The sequence below is a fragment of the Pinus tabuliformis genome, chromosome 6, assembly GCF_031772625.1.
Source record: "Pinus tabuliformis cultivar Carrire ecotype Pingquan chromosome 6, CPIR1, whole genome shotgun sequence".
Taxonomy (NCBI): Eukaryota; Viridiplantae; Streptophyta; class Pinopsida; order Pinales; family Pinaceae; genus Pinus; species Pinus tabuliformis.
In genome coordinates, this window is record NC_142292.1 from 308967732 (window position 1) to 308989679 (window position 21948).

At 37.4% G+C, this 21948-nt stretch overlaps 1 protein-coding gene across 1 annotated transcript in view; it reads right to left on the reverse strand.

The window, feature by feature from the left end:
- LOC149258544 (anoctamin-like protein Os01g0706700) overlaps window positions 1-21948 on the reverse strand; it is a 301245-nt gene that overhangs the window by 155202 nt on the left and 124095 nt on the right. Inside the window, exon 8 of the mRNA XM_089371991.1 lies at window positions 11962-12243. Coding sequence (XP_089228117.1) covers window positions 11962-12243 — 282 coding nt within the window. The remainder of the gene's footprint in view (window positions 1-11961; window positions 12244-21948) is intronic.

Consider the following 21948-nt stretch of genomic DNA (forward strand, 5'->3'; position numbering starts at 1 on the left):
CAGTGGAATTAATGACCTCCTCATAATAATAAGATGATGCTTGCTTCAGTGGATTGGAAGGATTATGATCTATCGAAAGCTCTTTGTTCCTTTGACCTTTACTATCTAATATGGGTTGGAATTTTTGTACATGAGATCTTTCCATTTTGTCCAACACATTCTGACAGTAATTTGGTTATAATACTCAACCTTTATAGCACCGATTTCTCTAGCATGATTTTCTTCCAAAGTTTTCATTTGTTGTGCTCGATTAGCCTCCATGGTATCTTTCATGTTCTAAAAAGTGATCAATTGATTATAATGGGCAATTTCCATAGTCATTAACCTGTTTTCCATGGAACTTATTTGCTTAGCATGATCCATCATTAATTTCTCCTGATTTAGTTCCATGGTTTTTTTCAAATGATTTTACATGGTGGTAATCTAACTAAAGTGATTAACTTCCACGATTTTCATTTCTTCAACATGTTTTTCTTCTATGGAAAACAACTTGGTCTGCATAGAGCTCATTTCCTTGGCATGATTCTCTTGATTGAGTTCCATGGTTTTCATCAACTATGCTTGACTGGATTACATGTCTTCAAGCATTTGAGTTAATTCCTTTATATTATGATTTTCATTCCCCCTTCATGATCTTCTATAGGCAGAGATGTTTTTTATCAACAATATTAATTTGGTCACTTGTCCCACTTTCATCATTGTAAGTGGCACAAGGAAAATCCATTTGATCCCCATATCTATTATTGAAAGCATTGAAAATAGCTTGTAGAGAATCAAAAGAATTGTCAGGAAAATCATGAAAACAATCCATAGTATCATCTTTCAAAGAAAGGACAAAGAGTCGCATTTTGATGTCTTCATGGTTATAATGAGCAGAGCCACACCATTTTAACATACAAAAGCCAAATTTCTATAGATGATTAATGGCAATAATTGTATATTACCTTGAAACACAAGCAAAAGATCAATGACTTTATCTGGAATGTCATGAGGATAGCCTTGAATGTTAGTAAAACAACAAGGGGAAAACAAGTCATTCATGAAGACTTTCTTAAAGGGAAAGGGAGATAATGGATGCCAGAGAGAGATCCTTGTTCAAGAGAAACAAGAAATCTACAACAAGCGAGCTTCTAGCAGAAATTCATGCAAAAAATGAAAGTAGAGTTGCCACTTAACATGAATCTAACTCTAAAATTCAAAAGGCAAAAAATGAAAAGTTAGTCAAGAATCAGGTCCATAAAATGTTGTGACTATGTCGGGTCAAGGGATGAATATGAAATGTCATAATGCTTGGGAATAGAAAAATCTATCCCCGACAACAACACTAGAAAATGTTCCGCTTAATGGTTCAAAAAAATAGGATGACGAGAAGATGAAGATCATAACGATGAAGTGAAGAGAATGTCGTGAAAACCAAAGGTCAAAAGATTTCTCCTTGGCAATGGCGCCAGAAAATGTTATCACTCAAATTGTACACTAGAATGCGACAACACTCAAGGTAGGGGTCATCACTCTAATCCCTTCCCTCTCTGTTTAATTTGTCTCCTAATTGTAGACTAAGGGGGATAGTCCCTATGAATGAAGAGATGAATTACTTGTCGGAAACCAACAAGTAAAGGAGACACAACTGAATGGCCTAACAACTTGGTTAAAAATTAGGTAGCAAGTATGATCATCAAGCACAATTTGATTAGATTTCCCAAGATTAAAGTTATAGACTAGTGTCTTAGGATCATTTACTTGCTTAAATTAAACTTAGATTCCATGTTACTGGATGAACAGTTGTTGCAGGATGCAAATCTATGCAGACAAAGATAGTTAACAAGTGGCTGGAGGGCTACTTGCATAACTATGTCAGTGGGCAGCAGCGAGCATGGCTGAAGTGGCTACATCTGGGGGAGTACTGCTACAACACTACACATCACATGTCCATTGGGATGTTACCATTCTATGCTTTGTATGGATATCATCCCTTATCTTTTGCTGACGTGATGTTTGGTGCTAGCAAGGCTCCGAGAGCCAAGATTTGGATCCAAGAGAGTCAGGATATTCTCCGAGCCCTCAAGGATAATATGGCTACAGCGCAGAACCAACAGAAGCTGTATGCTGAAAGGGGTCGGGTGGAGAGACAGTTTGAGGTAGGGGACTTGTTATACCGACAGTTACAGCCATATCGACAGTCGTCACTGAAGCAGAAGGGGGATGAGAAGCTCAAGCCCCGCTTTTATGGACCATACAACGTGATACGCAAGATTGGACAGGTTGCGTATGAGTTAGAGCTACCCCAAGGCAGCAAGATTCATAACATCTTTCATGTATCATGCTTGAAGAAGGCATTGGGACAGCATGTGACAGTGACAGATGAACTATCGCCCATGGATGATGAGGGGCATTTGGTGTTGTAGCCAGAGGCTATTATTGATACCAGGGAGAGGCAGCTACGAAGTAGGACGGTCCGAGAATTCTTAGTGAGGTGGAAGAATTTACCGAATGAGGATGCTACTTGGGAGAGTGAGAAAATTTTGCAGCATCCATTACTTCAGTTGCTTGAGGACAAGCAACATTTTTCCGGGGGAGACTGTAATATTCCTAATTAGCCATGGCTAATTGGAATATTCGATTTTGCTCAATTTTGCCTTCTATAGTTATTTATAAATAAAAAGGTGAGGAAAAGGGGGACATAACTCACCTTTAGAATAAAGTCACTCCCTAGTAGCACAACGTTGTGACTTAAAGGGGAGCCAAGGGGGCCAAAGGACCACGCAAAGATGGGGCCCATGCAGACACTTGGAGGGACTGCGCAGATGGAAAGGAACACGTGGCAAGAGAGGGACTACGTTGGAGGAGGTGGGCCTTGGGATTGAGAGAGGCCAATGCTATAAAGGAGAGGGGAGCCTCCTCATTTTGTCATTCGATTATGTGCATTTGAGCTAGTCACTTCGACTTATAGCACGCTGGATGTTTAGCCGGTCGGCAGTACTGTTTAGTGCATTGAGTGTCTTCGTTCGGAGATCTCACCCTTAGCCCTGGGGGACTTCGAGTGCCTGCTCGGGCAAGGTATTTTTCAGCAGTCCTTTTGCAGGAGGATTGATCTTTGGAGGGAGGAGGAACTGAGCATTTTGGATAACTATGCAGTCTTGAGAGAGGGACGCAGTTCTTTTGGTGGGAGTTTCGGATTGAGGGTTTTGCAGAGGATTTGAGCTGGGAGATTAAGCAGGGGATCAGTGCTTGCATATTGGAGGATTTTGGCAGAGTTTCAAGTGGAGTTTTGGAGGATTCTATTCAGTGGCAGCGCAGAGCCTTGAGGGACAGCATAGATCCCCATGGGGGTGATTTTCAGGGGTTGGCTATTTTAGAAAAGCTTTCTGGGTTTTTCTGGGTTTCTTGAGTAGAGTCTGATTCCAGAGCTTCAGCATTTTCTGAGGAGGGGAACAGCCCCAAATCCTCATTTTATTTCCGGTAGTGGCAGCAATACGGCAGTTCTCCAGCTGCTTGGATGCAATTCAAAGAGAGGCCATTCCTTTGCTATTCTAAGTGTATTTATTCACTTGCCTTGTGCAAGTCGAGGTGCTACCTGTGTGATCACCTCTTGTACTCTTTCTACTACTCAGTATAATAAAATGGCTTAGCATTTCTCTCTGCATTTCTTGATTATCTGCTTATATTTCATGTTCACATTATTATATGTTGTACCATTGTTATTTTTATCACTTTGAGTTTCCCGGTCACTATATCATTTGGACGTGTTTGGTTGGAGTTTGCTTGGGTTTGAGGGATATCCCGGAAACGGGATATTGCAACATCATACTATAGCACCTTATGCTGCACTGTTGTCCCATGTGTCATAACCATGTTGTCATACAACATGTCTCATGTGCTTGCAGCAGTGCAGCACCATGCTTGTCATGCTTTCCATGCTTGCCACTATCCCATGTACCTTTGCTGCCATGTCACAGCTATCCCATGTATCTATACAGCACTATGTACCTTGTTGTCCCATGCATTTATACAGCAATATGTACCTTGCTGTCCCATGCATCTATACAGCATTATGTACCTTGCTGTCCCATGCATTTATACAACACTATGTACCTTGTTGTCCCATGCATCTATACAGCACTATGTACCTTGTTGTCTCATGCATTTATACAACACTATGTACCTTGTTTTCCCATGCATCTATACAACACTATGTACCTTGCTGTCCCATGCATTTATACAGCACTATGTACCTTGTTGTCCCATGCATCTATACAACACTATGTACCTTGTTGTCCTATGCTTTGTTGCACTAGTTAGCAGTTGTCCCACTTGTGCCACTGTTGCTATCCCATTTGTGTTTGCGGCACCATGTGACCTTGCTGTCTCATCTTCCTTTGCTGCACCATGTGACCTTGCTGTCCCATCTTCCTTTGCTACCAACACATCATACAAATTTTGTTGTTTGTCACTTCATTACTGCTGTAATTTCTAGGACTGGTTAGGGCACACAACATTCCCTAACCATCCTCAAATATGGCCTAGAATTTCCCTTTTGAAATGCAGCCTACCCTAGTGTGAACATACCTCATTTAGATGACTACGTCTAGGCCCTAGGGTATTCTAGGACTGCAGCTAAGGCTTTCTTAGGACTGCGGCTAGGGCTTGCTTAGGACAACATCTAGGGCTTCTTTCAGACAACGTTAGGGCTTCTTTCAGACAACGTTAGGGCTTCTTTCCATCTGCGTCTAGGGCTGCCCTCTATCTGCGTCTAGGGATGCCTTCTATCTGCGTCTAGGGCTGCCTCTTTTCCTCCAACATCTAGGGCTTCCACTCCTAGATTTCTCTTCCACTAAAACCCAAGACAAGTGGAGAGAAATCAAGATAGAAGTGTGTGTGAGAAACGACCCTCAAGTCATCTCCTTTTATACTAAAAGGTTGAGCACATGTGGGGTTTATTTGGTCGCTAGCCGACCTTGACGAATTGGCTTATAACACAAATAAATTCATAACTCCATGATACTTATGGGAATCAGATGATTTTTAGATCAATCCTACACCTCTCGATGAGAGAGATCCAAGAGATCAATCCTACACCTCTCGATGAGAGAGATCCAAGAAAAATATCAATTGCCATAAGTAAGATGACCCACATGGAGTTTGGCCCTAGTTGCCAATTTTAACATTTCTTTATTCTATTTTTTCCGTCCCCTACAATTTATTTTTATTTTTCTTTTTCTATATATATATTGGAAATAAAGTTCAAACATGAAACATTATTTACATTTTCAAATATAAATCATCCAGTAAAAACAACTCATCCTATGAAATAGAGGACCCTAACAGACTACATGCATTCCATCCACTATTAGGCTCATGGCCAAAATCTTTGTTTCTATAAACTTTGCTTTCTTTGCTTCACTTGATTCATCTGTAGGCTTCTTTACTTTTCCTTTGACTAGATCCAAAACTTTATTCTTTTTGAGGATTAGATCTATCCTCTTTTTCCATGACCTGTAATTTGATTCTCCTTCTAATTTGTTCTCTCCCTTTATGGAGTTAGACATTGTACTTGAAGGTAGTAAACTTCTTTCCTTGTAAGGTCTCCTTATATGATCCCTTGCTCAACTTCTTGAGATTCCTTAGTCTTCTTTTAATAGATCTTCAATGTGCCTTTTTCTTTCTTCTTCAGCGTAGCTCTGAAACCATGTTAGAAAATCAGAAAGGCAGAAAGTTTTTTTATATAAATAATTACTTATGATTCTTTTATCTTTATGTTCTTCTTTTTATCTTTTAGTTCATCAAGCAATTACCAAAAACAATAACACAAGGATAATAGATGTAGGCAAACAGCTAGGGAAAAACCCCTATCTAGGGTAAAACCCAGTTAACAATTCTTATTTCAATAGTTTCTCGAGATAATCCAAGACTCTAGACCCAAACACAGATTCTCTCCACACCAAGTCAACCCTCAATCCTTCTTGCAGATAAAAACCCTTCACAAGCAACTTTTACCTAGCAGCATCAGTAACAACTTCAACCCAGTAGCATCTTCGACCCAACAGTAGTAGCAGCAGCAACTTCGACTAAACTTGGAGAACTTCGATCTCCCTTGATACACCTCAGAATTGAATGAAATTTGTCCCCAAATTTTGATCTTGAGCCCTTCTATCTTCCTCCAGAAATTCGCACTTATTTCCAGCTCCTTTTCCAGCCCTTAAACAATTTCGCACTTTTCCAACTTCCAGCTTCAGAGATCAAACTATGTGAGAGAGAATGAGATGCTCCAAATGACTTCGAACAGCCTTGTATATATAGCCTTCTAGGGAGGTCGAATTACTCTTCTTGAGGCTGACTTGGTGTGGAGGAGACTAAATTCATTTTTGACTCAAATAATTATTTTTACATGTTTCGAAAGCCCAAGAAGAGTCTTTAAATGTACAATGACTCTAATGACTCGGAATAAATCCTAGAATTCCTCAATGGGGACTTTGACCTAAAACATGATGACCCAAGCATGAAACCCATGTCTAATAAGTCATAATAATAATAATGAAAATATTTTCTTCATTCTTTTGATAACTACATCTCAAATACATTTATGAAGACCAAACCTAGTTACAAATTTCAACAGAGAGCCCAACCTCCCCTAAGGAAAGAAAAACCTCTTTCATTATTAAGATTACAAAGGAATAATCCTCTTAGACATCAAAAGAGGATTTTAAATTTTTCAAGAAGGGTTTGCAAGTAAAAAATTTAAATACCCCTCCCTCTTAAGATACCAATGAGAAAGTTTTTATAACAATTTTACAAAATTTTTGAAGAGGGATTTTTTCCGAAAGGAAATCGACTTTGCTTAAAGGGAAATCCACTTGAAAAAAAAAAATTAACTTTGAATTTCAAGGATAGCGTACACAAAGGATGAAGGATGAACTTAAAAAAAAAAAAAATTGTTAAGTTCCACGAAAATGATTTTACTTAAGATAATTTGCTCCTTGCAAAGGGTTCTCGCTCAAATTGTTAGACTTTAGGAGAAAATTTTGTGCAAGCTCGAAATATGAAGACAACTTCCATAAATGATTTCGCAAAAAAATCGAAATTGAATCCTCCAAATGCTTGCAGCTAGGAAAGAGACATCTCAAAAAATTTGCATACAGTTTTCAAAAATTCGATTTGATTTATTCTAAGCTTCAATGGAAGATTTCTTCAGAAATCGCTATCAAACCTTATCCATCTAGTTCCTTGAGAGACAGATCTGTACATAGTGTTAGAAAGATTCCGAAAATTAATCTTTGAATTCTTAAGCCTGCAAAACTTTTGATTTTTCTTTCCCAATGAAAAGGGCCTCAAGAAATAAATCGATCTGTCCAAAATGAGGATGGCTCCCAAAAAAAAAAGTTGTCTCTAGAAACCCTAAGTAAGATCTTCAAAAGAAATTTTAAGAAAGAAATTATGAAGGAAAACCTTTAAAAAGAAACCCTTGTGACTGCCTTACAATTATTCAATTAAATTTTTAAGCCCAAGAGAAAAATATTTAAAATTAAAACCCCTTTTGGACAAGGGTTAAAAAGGCTACAAGTCTTGTGGCCTTTTCAATCAGTGATAGCTAAAAATTCCCAAAAAATTATGATGACCCTGGCCACAAAAAAGAATGTAGAGGGTTTGGCCTACCAAAATTAGTTTGTTTCTCCTCTTATGAGACCAAATCCACTTACAAAATAAATTAGTTTGTTTCTCCTCTTATGAGACCAAATCCACCTACAAAATAATTCGTTAGAGAAATCCTCACCCAAGCCTTCGTATCTACGAACACAAATGTGAGAAAAATCAAAAAAAAATATATATATACAAGATGAATGAAAACTATATACAATGGCTAGATTTATTTACAAGAGAATCTATTTACAAATGTACAAGAGCTAGCATGAAGGAATATGAGTCCAACTCCATTCCTCAAGTAGCAAATAGTAGTTCTAGATAGCAGATCTATTCAATTAAGCACCTTAAAATGAAAGAGAGAGATTTGAAAATGAATGATATTTGTAGAATAAGAGGCAAGAAGCTCCCTTTAAAGATATCTTATGATAAGCCCATGACAAGTCCCACTATGGGTTCTTAGCTGCTATGTGTCAAGGAGATGGAGATCCAAACAAGGATTACTCCAAATTCTTGAATCGAGGAGATGAAGATTCAAACAAGAATTACTCCAAATTCTCTAAACAAGGATTAATCCAAATGCTTGACTTGAGGAGATGAAGATTCAAACAAGAATTACTCCAAATGTTCAATATCTAATCACATCAATTTTTTCTACACAGCTTCAAAATATTTTGTTAATTTCAATAGGGATTAGATGACATAGAGAGAAGGAGCTCCAATGGTTCAAACAAGAATCCACTAGATCTACCCAATCAACAATGTTTCCCCAATCCAAATAGAGGAGCAAACAAGCTACAATAAATCCGATAGTCTAATGAAAATAACAAGTTAAAAACTTTAGTAGAAATTTAAGCATGACTAATTAGAGTAATATTACCATAACAACCTTAAGACATACATGCATAGGTTTTCCCCCAAAGGCTTTTTCTTTTATTAATAAAAGAAAATATTATAGAGCTTCCATAGCCCTGTACACCATCCAAAGATGTTACAATGAGGAGCCTTATGCTCAATTTATAGAAAAATTAGAAATCTAGATTCCCCCTCCAAGTGGAAAATGGCTAGGTCCAATGAAGTGCACAAATTTGATCCCAAAGAATAATGGCTAGTTGAAGATTGATCCATGCCAAAATTTAATCATGTTCCTTGGTATGGAAGAAGAAATTCGAATTTGTTGAAAAGGCTTTGATCCAAGTGCAAAAAATATTTTTTCCAATTTTTTCTCCTTAAAAAATGCTCCTTTACTTAACCACCATAGTCCAAAAGTTCGGTTTTCCTTAAAAGATCGAATTTTTCCCTTTAATAGAGGGCCACAAAATATTTTTTCTTGAAATTCCCTCTAAAGGGCCCCAAAAAATATTTTTCCTTGAAATTCCCTCTAAAGGGCCCCAAAAAATATTTTTTCTTGAAATTCCCTCATTCAATTTAACCACTTGGACCAAAAAATTCGATTTTCCTTAAAAAATTATTTTTTCGGGCCCAACAATTTTTTTATGGTATTTTTCTGGCTTGGAAATGAGTCCTTTAAATTTAATCTTCCGTGGGAAAGTCCATTTTCTCCAAAAATTCGTTTGGGATTTTCTGGGTTGGAAATGAGTCCTTTATTTAATCTTCCTCGGGAAAGTCCACTTTCTCCAAAAATTTGTTTTTCCATTTTGAAAAAAAAAAATATTCTCTCATTTTTTTTTGACTTATTTTCGGCTAATTTTTTGCCATTTTTTGCCAAAAAATAAAAATAATGACTCTGTAGGGTTATAAACACATTTTTCCACCCTCAAAGTGTGTCTAAATAGAAATTTTAGGCGATGAGGTATAATTATGATTACTCATACCACCTATAACTTCTATAGACAACACTTTTTACATCTTTTACATCAAATTTTACATGAAAATCCCGCTGGAAGGGGAAATTTGACAATTAAAAAATGACCTCTAGACATAACCAAATTTTGCGAGACTCAAGACATGATCTAGTATGATAATTTACATAGACTTTATACACTAGGACTCACTTAAAAATTCACCGTCGAGCCCCACCCTAGCTTTGGGGTATGCTTGGGAGAAAAACTCCACTAATTATTTGATGTTTAGGAAAAACACAAATAATTAGTTGAGGTTAAAAAACTCCCTAGAGTGAAACTCTTTGCTGAAAATTCTTAAGTTTACCTGGGTGCGCTACATGGCTTTATAAACATACAAGAATCAATTTTTCAATGGCCATACAAGACTGCAAAATTTGGATTACAATTTTGACAAAAATGCTCAAGTATAATGATAACCTATGGATGTTTGACTACTCGAACATGACGGAATGCTTTGAAAAAATATATGTTGTTATAGGGTAGTTGACACAGAATGGTCAACAAGATGCACACACACAATAAAATTGACACAGTTATTTTGGACTAAACATCCCTGGAAAAACCTTGAAGGGAAAACCGATGCAGCAGATGAGGGTTTATTTTATTATGCAACAATTTAAAAATTATTAAAATTGGTTGCCCACTGGCAAACCTCTAGCTATCAACTAGCAAAATATACTAGAGATCTCGGATCTCCTTTTCCAATCAACTTGGCCTCTATCCAACCCCTTGCACTCCCTGCTAGCTACTCACACCTATGCCCAAAATGCGCATTGGTGGCTTTGGATCCACTCACATTGCCTTGAAACTGGCTCTAACTGAGTCGTCCTACCTCCCTCTGTCACTGGAAACCACTCGCTCTGCCTTCCGGAAATAGATCTGGCCCTCAGCTATTGATTTGTGGCTCTTTTGACAACTCACACTAGGGTTTCTAGTAATTTGTACTGCTTGTACGACCTCTTCTACAAATGAATTCGACCTCCCTTCTCCTATCTCTCCGACACTGGAGAATAACTAGGAAACTCTTTGGAATCTTTCTCTTCCCAAATCTCTCTTGCCTCCTCTCTCTGATGCTCTTTCCCTAGCTCGAACTACGCCCTCATTGAAAACTGCAAACTGGGTAGCTCGATCTACCTTGCTCACAATGATCACATTGGTGCTATCCCCAAGCCTTTCGAGTTGCTCTTATAATCTCTTGTTGGAGTCTCAATGGCCACAATTTAATCTTCATCGATGGCTAAGATCAATTAGACTTCATTGATAGAAGCCTCTAGAGCAATCTCGAACATCCTTAATTAATTAACTTTAGTTTACCACTTTTCTTAAATTAGACTTATGAAATATTTTAATTATGGCAAATTAATTTAACTAAGGTGTTTCCCAAGCTTATCTCGCAAAACCTTTTCTAGGTTTTGGAGATCTAGTGTTCCTTAGCCTCTTAGCATCATTTGAGACTAGAACATTTGTCCAATGCTACCATATCCATCATAGACTAACAACACACCCCCATTGTTGCACTTGATCTAGATTGCCTAGTGAGGCTTTGCACTAAAGTGCTGGATTTCGATGTAACACTCTAAACCAAGGTTCAAGTCTAACCTGTAACATACTCATGCTTATGTTCTTCTTCATATTTTTCATGCATCAGTACTTGCGACATCAGTTTTAATGAAAAAAAAAGCAAGGAATGCCAATGATTGACTTGTTGGGTCAATGAATGCTCGTGTTTGTTGTACACATGCTTGTAACACCAGATGAGGCTGTTGGGGCTAGATGCAAATCCTGGAGAATTTGCTACTGGGCAGAATAGAAACCCCAGTTGGCACAGATTAGCTGGAAACAGAAACCCCAGTTGGTACAGTTTAGCTGAAAACTTGCTCTAACAAATCCACATGCTGCCTAAAAAATGAGAGGGAGGATAAATTAATTAGTTGTTACATGAAGAATCACTTTGATATCTTTAAAAGATATTTTCACTGTTATGAAGGATTTACCTAGTCCAGCGCTAAAAAACTGCTGCTTGCAACTGAGTAACCAGATTATATTTGTCTTGAAATCCTTGAGGATATATCAATAACAAATACTACAACATGCATAGTTATAGAGTTGAATTAGCCTTCTATGTTAGGGGTTCCTACGAATATAACATGTTGTTGATACTATTGAAAGCCATGCTTCATTTTGTAAATAAACTTGCAGAAAATAAGGAAGCTATAAATTTCATTAATTTCACAAATATCCACTTTTTTGAAAAGAAAATTTTTATTACCAATCATTTTAAGGGAAAGGTATTTTAAGCCATTTTATGGTAGATAAAATGGCTTTCAACAGCCAGTGAATATTTCAAATTTGAGGTTGAATAATGTCATATAGGACATTTTGACAGATAATGTTATGAGTACGTTGGCAGCTTCTATTGTAGTATGGTAGATATGCAAAAAAGTAAGAAGAAATTTCTTACCTGAAAATCTGGGATTGAATTGTGTAGTTCAGATGGGCATACACCAACTCAAAAGGTAGCTGGAGGCAGAGGATTCCTGAGATCACAATCGCATTGTTTCTAAAGCTTTTAAAGTGTTGATGCCATTCATTTCTTTGCAAGGTAACACGCTGCTGATACTGAGGTATGTTGTCTGCTCCTATCATAATTCTATCTGGGATATTTGTCCGAATAATTATATTCTGCTCAGATGCACTAAGTTGGGATCCTGGCTCAACGCTTGTTGAATGATTTACACTCCATCTGCCACATACAAACGATTAATCAGAACATACCCTGAAATAGGGAGAGAAAATCCATTTATATTAAGCACATCTATATGTACACATCCTTTATGTGAGATAAACCTAGCAAATGAATGAATGGATAGCTCAGATATTAAGCCTATGGTAACATGGGGCCTCCTTCCATATTTTCTCAATGGTCGCTGCTGTGAAAAGGTAGTACACAACTCAGGAAAAAGAGTCTGATATCATGAATCACTGAATGATGGAATGAATTTACTGTGATGAAAAAAAAAATCTAAAATTGTCTACATGCAACAAATGCCCTAAAATAGCATGGTTTCAGAGCTGGGCTGAAGGAAAGTCTATGAGAAAGACACCATCAAGGATTTGATGGAGTTGCAGGAGACCTAAAAGAATCCTAGGGTTTGAAGGAAACCCTAGGGACCCTTGATGATTAAGGTTTGGAAAGCAATCTTGATTGGAAATCAGCATTGGAACCTTTTGGTTATGATCAGTGATTAACACTAGTTGGACCTGTCTTCAAGAAAATCAGTGGTTGGACTTGGGAATCAGAATAGCACAGCTGAACCCTTTGATAGCTTCATGGTTGATGAGCCTCGGTATCTCATGACTGAGATGATTACTTGATTAAGAGGGAGCTGGTATCCTTCTTCAAGACAAGTATCCTTGTGACTTTTGCCTTTTTTGAAGGAACTGACTCATTACAGTTGATTCTACAGTTCTGTCCCTTGATAAAGTGCCCCAGTTCAGAGGTCTCTATTGGAGGACTGTTATGGCATGTAGTCCAAGTTCCTCGAGAGGTTCATTGTGTCTTGTCCAAGGCTATTCTAGAAACAAGTTCGGATCTATTAAGAGGATTATCATGACACTCAAGCTTGGTCATCCCTCTGGTACCCTTTGGTGATTTCTGTGGTTCGCTGAAGGCAGTTTGGAACCCTATAATAGCACAGTTTGGAATATTGTCTGAAGTGCTTCCATACAAGTTTGATCCGAGGGATATTAAAAGGTATACTTCAATTTGCCAGATGTTAAATCCGAGTTTTTAGAAATGACAAATACTACAGTTACTTGATCCACGCGGAATGCTCAAACCGCAAAAGAATATATTTCGTACAGCATAGCATGTATATGATGCAAGCCATCTCCTATGGTTTGACAACATAGGATGAGAAGTATGTATGTGAATATGTTTCCATGAACCAATGAATGATGTGAGTTCTATAGTATGTATGTCAATTACAATAACTCGCATGGCAGACAAGTATGGATGACACAACACTCTTACATGACATAATTTATCAATTTGCATATGGCACATAATATCATGGTAGACAGAATCTTTATATGATGGCAGACAGATTTTTAGATGATACATAACATCACTAATTCGGATGTCAGACCTAACCTTATGGATGATGGCAGACTTGTTATTAGTATGGCATGGCAGACAGTATATGGCAGACTTGCTGTTCCCTTGGCATGGCAGACATGATACTCTTACAATGGCAGACCTTATTGATTTTTGTAGAGGTCTGTTGCAATATATTGCCCTGATTATATAATATGAGGTTGTTACAATAGAATATATCAGAGACCTACAGTGATAAAGGTATTGTTGCATTATATATATTGTTGATCTCTGGTTCAAGTAATCCGAGGACTACTCATATAGTATCAAGGTTTCTGTTGATAAATGAATCCGGAGTTTCTGTTACAAGCTCAGAATTAAGCATATTATATGACTGGTTCAATTGTGATAGATTAGTTGCAATTCAAGGGTATGTGTAGATGAATGACATGCTCCATAGTCCGAGATCTTTATATTATAGTGGAACTAGAATGGGACCGAGAATACTTGAGTGTGTAATGTTCCAAACTTAAATAAACAGTGATATGCAAAGCAAAAACGATTTACAACACAGAAAATTTCAACAATCAATGAATGCTCATAAAAAGTCTAGAAGTAGAACCAGCTGAGCCATTTTATTAATCAGTGGAGCAAGTACAATAGTATGGAGGAATGCACCTAGGCTTGCCTCAATGGAAAGCGTGACAAAACCCAGGTGATAAGACAATGATCTCAAATGCTGGAAATCACTGCTCCTCTAATGCTCTGCGCTGTCCCAGAAAACTGCACTGCTCGCTGGAAAGAAACTCCATCTCCACAGCTCAAAAAATGCTATAAATTCAGCCCCAAGCTCCTTGACCAAAACCCACAAAAACCCAAAAAGGGTTTGGTTTCAATCCAACCTCCCAAATTCAGCCTCCAATATGCCCTACGCCCTCCAAACTGCGCAAGAATACGGCTTGCAAGGAATACAAGCAAAAACCTCCTCCCAAGCTCCAGAACTATAGCAATCTCCTCCACAAATGCTTCCCTTAGCTCCCTCGGCAAAGTTCAGCCTCAAACACTGATGCTCTACCTCCCACATGTGCACCAAACCCAGGAAGTGTGAAAGTCACACTACCAAGAAGCACTCGCCTCTAGCTCCCAAACTCTCCAAAATGACAACAAACCTCCTATGCCTCCTTTCCGGAAATTATCCCGGCCAAAACTCCTCTGCAAGATGCCACAAACAAACTCAACCTCCCTTCACTGCGTGCTCTAGAAATACGCACCACCTGGAGATGAATTTAACTGTTGGAAACCACAATGAAATCCTCCTCCGGAAAGATTGAAGAAAAACCTCTCTAGGGTGTCACTCAAAGTCCCCCAAAGAAAGGGTGAGCTCTTATCTTGAAAAACTCTTGCTAAAGAGCAAGTGACTCAGTTAGGCAGCTCAAGCAACCAAAGGGAAATTCGATATGCCAAAAGATGATGAAATGAGGAGTTTCCTTCCTTATATAGATTTCATGGAGCACTTTTCCCTCCAATTTTCCCTCCATCGTGGACCCTCACTTAACCAACAAATTTTCCCCTCCATGCAATTCGAACTAGGGAGTGCGTATTTCCCTAGTGTGGGTGGCCCCCACATGGAACTTAACCACAACAAAATAACTTCTCCCAAGTCTAATCTCCAAATAAAATCAAATGGGCCCCACTATCTCCAAAATTGGCCCGAAAATGCAAAAATTAATCTTGTTCCAAATTAATTTAGGAAGGGACATGACAGTCCTCCCCTCCCAAATGTTGTTTGTCTCCAAGCAACTGCAATGTTGGATGTGCAAGTATGTGCTCCTCTTCCCAAGTAGCATCCTCATCTGGTAAGCTCTTCCAATGCACTAAGTACTCTCTAATGACCCCGTTGTTGCACAGAGTGTCTTGGTAGCACGACAACGCTCAGAGTAAGAGTTGTCGCTATTAAATCCTTACTCACTCTGTTTAGACTCTCTCCTAGACAAGTCAAGGGGGTAGTCCCTAGGTAAATAGATGAAGATAGCCTGTGAGAAACAGAGTCTAGGAGATTTTAATGATGGATAACTTGATGAATTTAAACGATTAAATCAGATTGATAAATTAAATGCCAATGTAGACAAGACATGACCACAAGATAGAAACAATTTTAGACCAATGCCTTCGATATTTGAATCAACCATCAATAAAACAAGCTATCTAGATCGATTTTCAATATGTGATGAAAAAGTGACAATAACACTGCGGCTTGCAAAGAATTCCAGATCTAAAATGACTATCGTTAATGACCAAGAATTAATCAATCTTTTCCAAAAGCCAATATGATTTATCACGCTAGACTATATAAGAATTTAAAATTTAGTGCTTAGCATCAGAGACACCAAGGAATTTAAAATTAATCAACAGGTCAAAAATCAAAATTTAAATGGGCCATAGGCCACATTAAAATTTCTAACGTTTAAGTGAAAAACCCCTTAATTTAAATCCTTAATCACAAAATAAAAAAATTTCATAATTTTTAAATATTTTTTTTAAGATTTTTTTTAAAGATTTTTTTTTTCTTTTTTTATGAATTTTTAATAATAAAAAAAAAGAAATCAAAAATGAAATCAAATTTTTTTATTTTTATATTAGAATTTTTAATTTTTTTTAGGATTTAAGTCAATAACGAAAAGAAAACAAACTCAATTTTCATATTTTTTAATTTTTTAATTAATTTATTTTTTTTATTTTTTTAAGGAATCAAACTAAACTAAAAAAAAAATATGAAATCAAACCAAATAAAGAAAAAAGGGGGACTTACGCTAACCCTAACTCTAAATAAAAACTAAACAAAATGAAAGTTAAACGCATAGAAAACAAATGAAGGTCGAAATTTTATTGATCGTATGCAGGTTCGGACAGAAGGAAGCCGCAAGTCAGTGAAGGGATATGCGTAGAACTGGAATGGAATGGACATCCAGCAGCGTGGAGAGTTGGAGAACGTTGGAGAGCTACGGGGTGGCAGAATTCTGGCGGGCAGTGGAGGGAGTTGAGGGACGTTGTGGGAATGAGATGAGCAGCACGTTGAAGGGCAGAAGGAGGTAGCTGCATAATGAAGCAATAGATGGAGGTGGCCAAAAACGCAGGAAAAATGGGGAGCTCGCAGTGTATAAAGTTTGAAGCCATGTAGCTAATGGATCGATGGAAAGGTAGAAGGAAGAACACAGATGGCAATGGATCTGGAGATGGCAAAGCAGCGTGGGTTTCAGTCTTTTTTTTCTGTTGTGTTTGCAAGTTTGGAGCAGCGATGAATGGAGCAAAAAGCTTATGGCAGCGTTTTGGCTGGCGGAGAAGGTTGGATGATAGCCGCAGAGGGAGAAGGAGGCCACGTAGATAGGCAGAGGGTTCAAATTGAAACTACGTGGATGACGCGGAATGAGGGTAGCACACAGGAAGGGATGGAGATAAGAAGCGGGGGTTTATCTGCAACAACGAAACTAAGACCCCAGGCAACAGTAAAAGACCCAGAAATTTCCCAAAACTCTGTTTGAAAATTTTCTTTCCAAATTTGAAGAATTTAAAACCCAAAATCAGACAGTAGAGAATAATTTCGAAATCTTCCAGAAGACAATAGTGAAAAACCAATTTGAAATTTTTTCTGCTCAGGAAAAACCAGGCAGCCAATCAACCTATAGAAATTCCACCAGAAGCCTTAATTAAAAAAAAATTAAATTGTTCTCTTTCAGATTTCCTTGAAACCCTTGAAAATTCCATATTTTGAAAAATTTAAAACTTCTTGGATGCAAAATCTCTGGACATGAACCTTGCTAAAAATGACGTTGATGGACCTCCAGAGATCCAGATCTTACCCTCCGGGGCCTAGATCTAGACTTTGCACATCCTCCAGCTTCAAACCTGTAGCTGCAATACAACCAAAAACACCCAAACAACATGCACAATGACCCAAAAACACTAAAACCCCGAAAACCAAAGTTAGAAAACCAAAATTAATTACAGATCTATGTACAAAAATGGCAGATCTATCAAATCTACGGTGTGAGTCCGACTCCGCTCCCAGATCTGATGATTTGTGGCTCTCAACAGCTAGATCTAACGATTTAGCACAGAAAAATTAAAAATTTTTGAATTTTAGAGAACGTACTAAGCTTGAAACCCTTCATGCATCACCCATAAAAATAATATCTTATGATAAGTCCGGGATCAAAATCAAGCTGGGCTCTTCAGAAAACATGGAGCAGGAGTTGGCTGGTTCAGCCGAGAACTTCCCCAAACGCCCGATGATCTAATAATCAAGGATTTTCCTACAAAACTCGATTCAGCCATCAACATGGAGCAGGAAAATGATAATAAAATTTAGATTTAATAGAAATACCTACTATTATATTCAAAACTTAAATTACCATTCAAACCCCAGCAACTGAGAAAGATACATGTACTCAAATCGCTCTTCAAAAAGCTATATCAATGGCCAAAAAGAAATATATGCATGAAAATAATACATCTTACAACATTTCCATGAAGAGTAACACCAGCAGAACTTAACCCCAAAGTCTTTCTTTATTGCTCATAAAAAAGATTACAAGAGAGAGCTTTTCGCTTAGTACACGATCAAAGATCGAATGATCTCAAATGACCTAGAAAAAATTCCCAATGGCTAGTTCGAGTGATCCATGTCAAAGTGATCTCGACCATCGATGAGGATCAAAATCTCTTTTAATCTCATCTGTTGAAATTTTAAATGCATTTTAATATATTAAAAAATTAAAATTTTGCATTTATTTCCTCAAAACTTTAGACTTATTATTATTTTATTATTTTATTTTATTTTTTAATTATTTATTTTTATTTTATTTTATTTTATTTTATTTTTTTATTATTTATATTTTTTATTATTTTTATTGGACCTTCAAACCTAGCCCTTGGAAAAAATTACCTAGGACCTAGGACTTATTAGGGGTTTAATTATTTTTCTAACCCCCAAGGCATTTTACATCATGATTTTTACATTTTTACATCTCAGGGGGAAAACCCATTTGGAAAAGACCCTCATAGACTACCCAGTTACGCAACATAAATATAATCTAGCAGATCAAGCAATTTGTAATAACCTAACCAAATAGTTAGGATTATTTCCAAATCACTTTTACATAAACTCGATCTAGCACACTAAGGCTCCCCTAAGATTCTAATGACAAAATCCATTCCGTCTTTGGGGTTAGGCTGAAGGAAAACTCTGCCGATCATGGATCGATGAGACAAAAAACCTTCTGGAACGTAGATCATCACTAGAAAATTAGGTTTACCTAGGCAATTACATACATGATACAGATCTACTAAGATTATTTACAATTTACACATGCAGACTGGGTTTACAACATAACATGATCAGGCTGATGATGATAGTCGAATGGCACGGACACGTTGATTAGGTGCTATCCCTTTTTCGAAAAAGGGGGTGTATTGCTACGGGTAGTTGACACGTAGTGGTCAACATCTGGCTCTACTTGGGGACACATTGCTGTACTGTAGGAATGTGAGAATCCAAAATCTGCATCCACGCAACACAACAAAACATAAGTAGCGTCCATCCAAAAATCATCATATAACATTAAGCATAGAAAAGATATAAGCTCTTCATTTATTAACTGTCTAGTAACATGAAAAGGTAAATCTAATCATAAAGCAGAAATGAAGTGCTGAAAAGACAAGGAGTAGGGTTAGAAATACAAAGGATGCCCCATGGCATCAGATGCATTCAATATAGTGTATACTGAGCATTTGCTTGCTTTCAGGCAAATCTGTCGGCTGCTTCTCGAATGTGCCATGTCCAATCCTGCATACGGTAGGACTTTTTCCTATCTGAAAATCAAGTTGCTCGCAACCATTTGATGCATTAAATCTTTTTCTCATTCTCTTTCTCTTGCGCTTTTTCTTCTTGGCAGGCTGTATCACTGATGATGTGGAACATTCTGCTTCGAAACTCTCAGATGAAGTATGTAAGATATGCATGACATGTCTTTCTTCATTCTGGATCTGATTATTAATTTCCCTTTTATCCAGGTCACCTTCAATTAGCCACTTTTCAACGGAACAAAGGACCTCATAATAAGATAGAGCTTGTTGCAGCAGATAATGAGGCTTCTGATCTGTTGACATCTCCTTGTTTCTTTCATCCTCTGACTGATGTTGAAATTTCTATACCTGTATCGTTATGGCATCCATCTGGATGGAGTGTTCAACCTTCATAGTACTGATTTCGCTAGCATGGTCTTCCACCATGGTCAATAACTTATTCTGAAGACATATCTGACTAGCTTCCATATCTTTTATTACTTTGTCGTCCTTTGCCTTTATGGTCATCAAGCAATGTTGTATAGAGTTTATCTCTTTCTCATGATTTGCTTGCATGGTAGCCAACTGATTATTATAATCAAATCTCATGATGGTCATTTCTTCATCCATAGTTGACAATTTGTTCTGAATCAAACTTACTTCTTCTTGATAACTTTCTTCCATGGCAGTCACTTGATTTGAATGATTGAATTCCATGATCTTCATCTTTTTCTCTAAGCCTGATAACTTGCTTTGCATAAAATTAATTTCCCTGTCATGATTAGCTTTCATGGTCTCAATTTTCTTAGCATGCTAACTTTGCATGCCGGTTACGTGATCAGAGTGTTTAATTTTCATGATTTCTATCTCCTTATCACGTTTTTCCAGGTGGGTGCATAAAGTTCTCATATCATTGCCGTAATTAGTTACAAATTTTTCTTGATTGATCTCCATATTTTTACCAGCCGCATTAGCTCTTCTATAATTTGCTTCTGATTTTCCCTTTCACTGTCGACACTGATTTTACAATTTGTCCCTGCTTTTCCACTATCATGGATTTGATCTGCACTGATACAGGTGGATGGCACATTCTGATATGAAGAATTGTCTTGAAATCTTTTATTGACAGCTAGACCCTTCATAAGATTACTTTCATTCTGTTGCACAATTTTAGGGGCACAAGGTGAGTTGTCTCGATAACCATATCTATCTTTAAAAGCATTGACAATGTCTTGTAAAGAAGTGAAAGAGTCTTCAGGAAAATTATTAAACCAATTCAAAGCATCACCCTCTAAAGAAAAGTCAAATAGACGCATTTTGACATCTTCATGATTATACTGAGGAGGTCTACAATATATGAACATTATACAAGAAAAACTGCCTAGATGCTTTCTAATAGCAATTGAATCACCACCCGAGAACAAAGACAATTTAGAAATGGTCACTTCCGGAATATCATGGAGAACATCAGAAAAATGACACGGGGTAAATGAATAATCCATGATGAATAATGAGGGACCAAATGGATGATAGAGAGGGATCTCTGCTCAAGAAAATCAAGTGATGAAAGAAGTGGAGTCGCCACTTGAACATGAATCTAACTCTAGGATCCAAAAAGAAACAAACAATCAGATATGAGGGAGGGCTTCTTGTATGAGAATAAATGAAAGAAATTGAGTCGCCACCCAAACAAGAAACGAACCGAGATGTCTAGGTGCTAAATGTATGATTAAACGATATGACGAAAGATAGGGTGATGAAAAGATCAAATGACACCAAAAAATGTTGGCCGTTTGACAGGCTAATGAATGGCGGAAAAGATGAGATGATGCCAAAAAAATGTTGACTTTGCCGGCTTGAATGAGAGATGAGAAAGATGAAAGATGAATGATGAATGTCATAAAGCCCAGGCCCAATAAATTGGTCCCCGGCAGCGGCGCCAAAAAATGTTGTTGTTGCTGGTTCAAATGAAAAGATGAGAAATGAGAAGAATGATGAGGAAATGTCATTGAAATGCTGAGAATAAAATGTCCCTGGCAACGACGCCAAAAAATGTTGTCGCACAGTGTTGGGTCCCTATAATACTAGTGATTACCCCATTACTATTGTAGTTGTACCCCTTATTAATATTGTTGTGCCCCTATTATCCCCATATTGTTATTACTGTGCCCCATAGAATCCCTCTATTGTTATTTTTGTGGCTTTCTATTATTATTGTTAGGTCGACTGGGTTATATTATGACTCCTTAGACTCCTATATATAGAAAGGAGGTTTTGTCATTTGAATCATCGAAGAATTGTTCATTTATGTAATGTAAAAGAGGTTGCCCTCTCGAAGAAGCTGAATTCTAAGGTGTTGATCTATCTTTTCTATCTTTTTCTTGAGCTAGTTTCATAACATTTGGTATCAGAGGTTTGGATTCTAGAGTTTCGCTGCTCCAAACAGGTCATCGTGGAATTTTCGCTAGAACTTTTTTTCTACACCGTTTCAGAAGCTAAAAAAAAACCCAT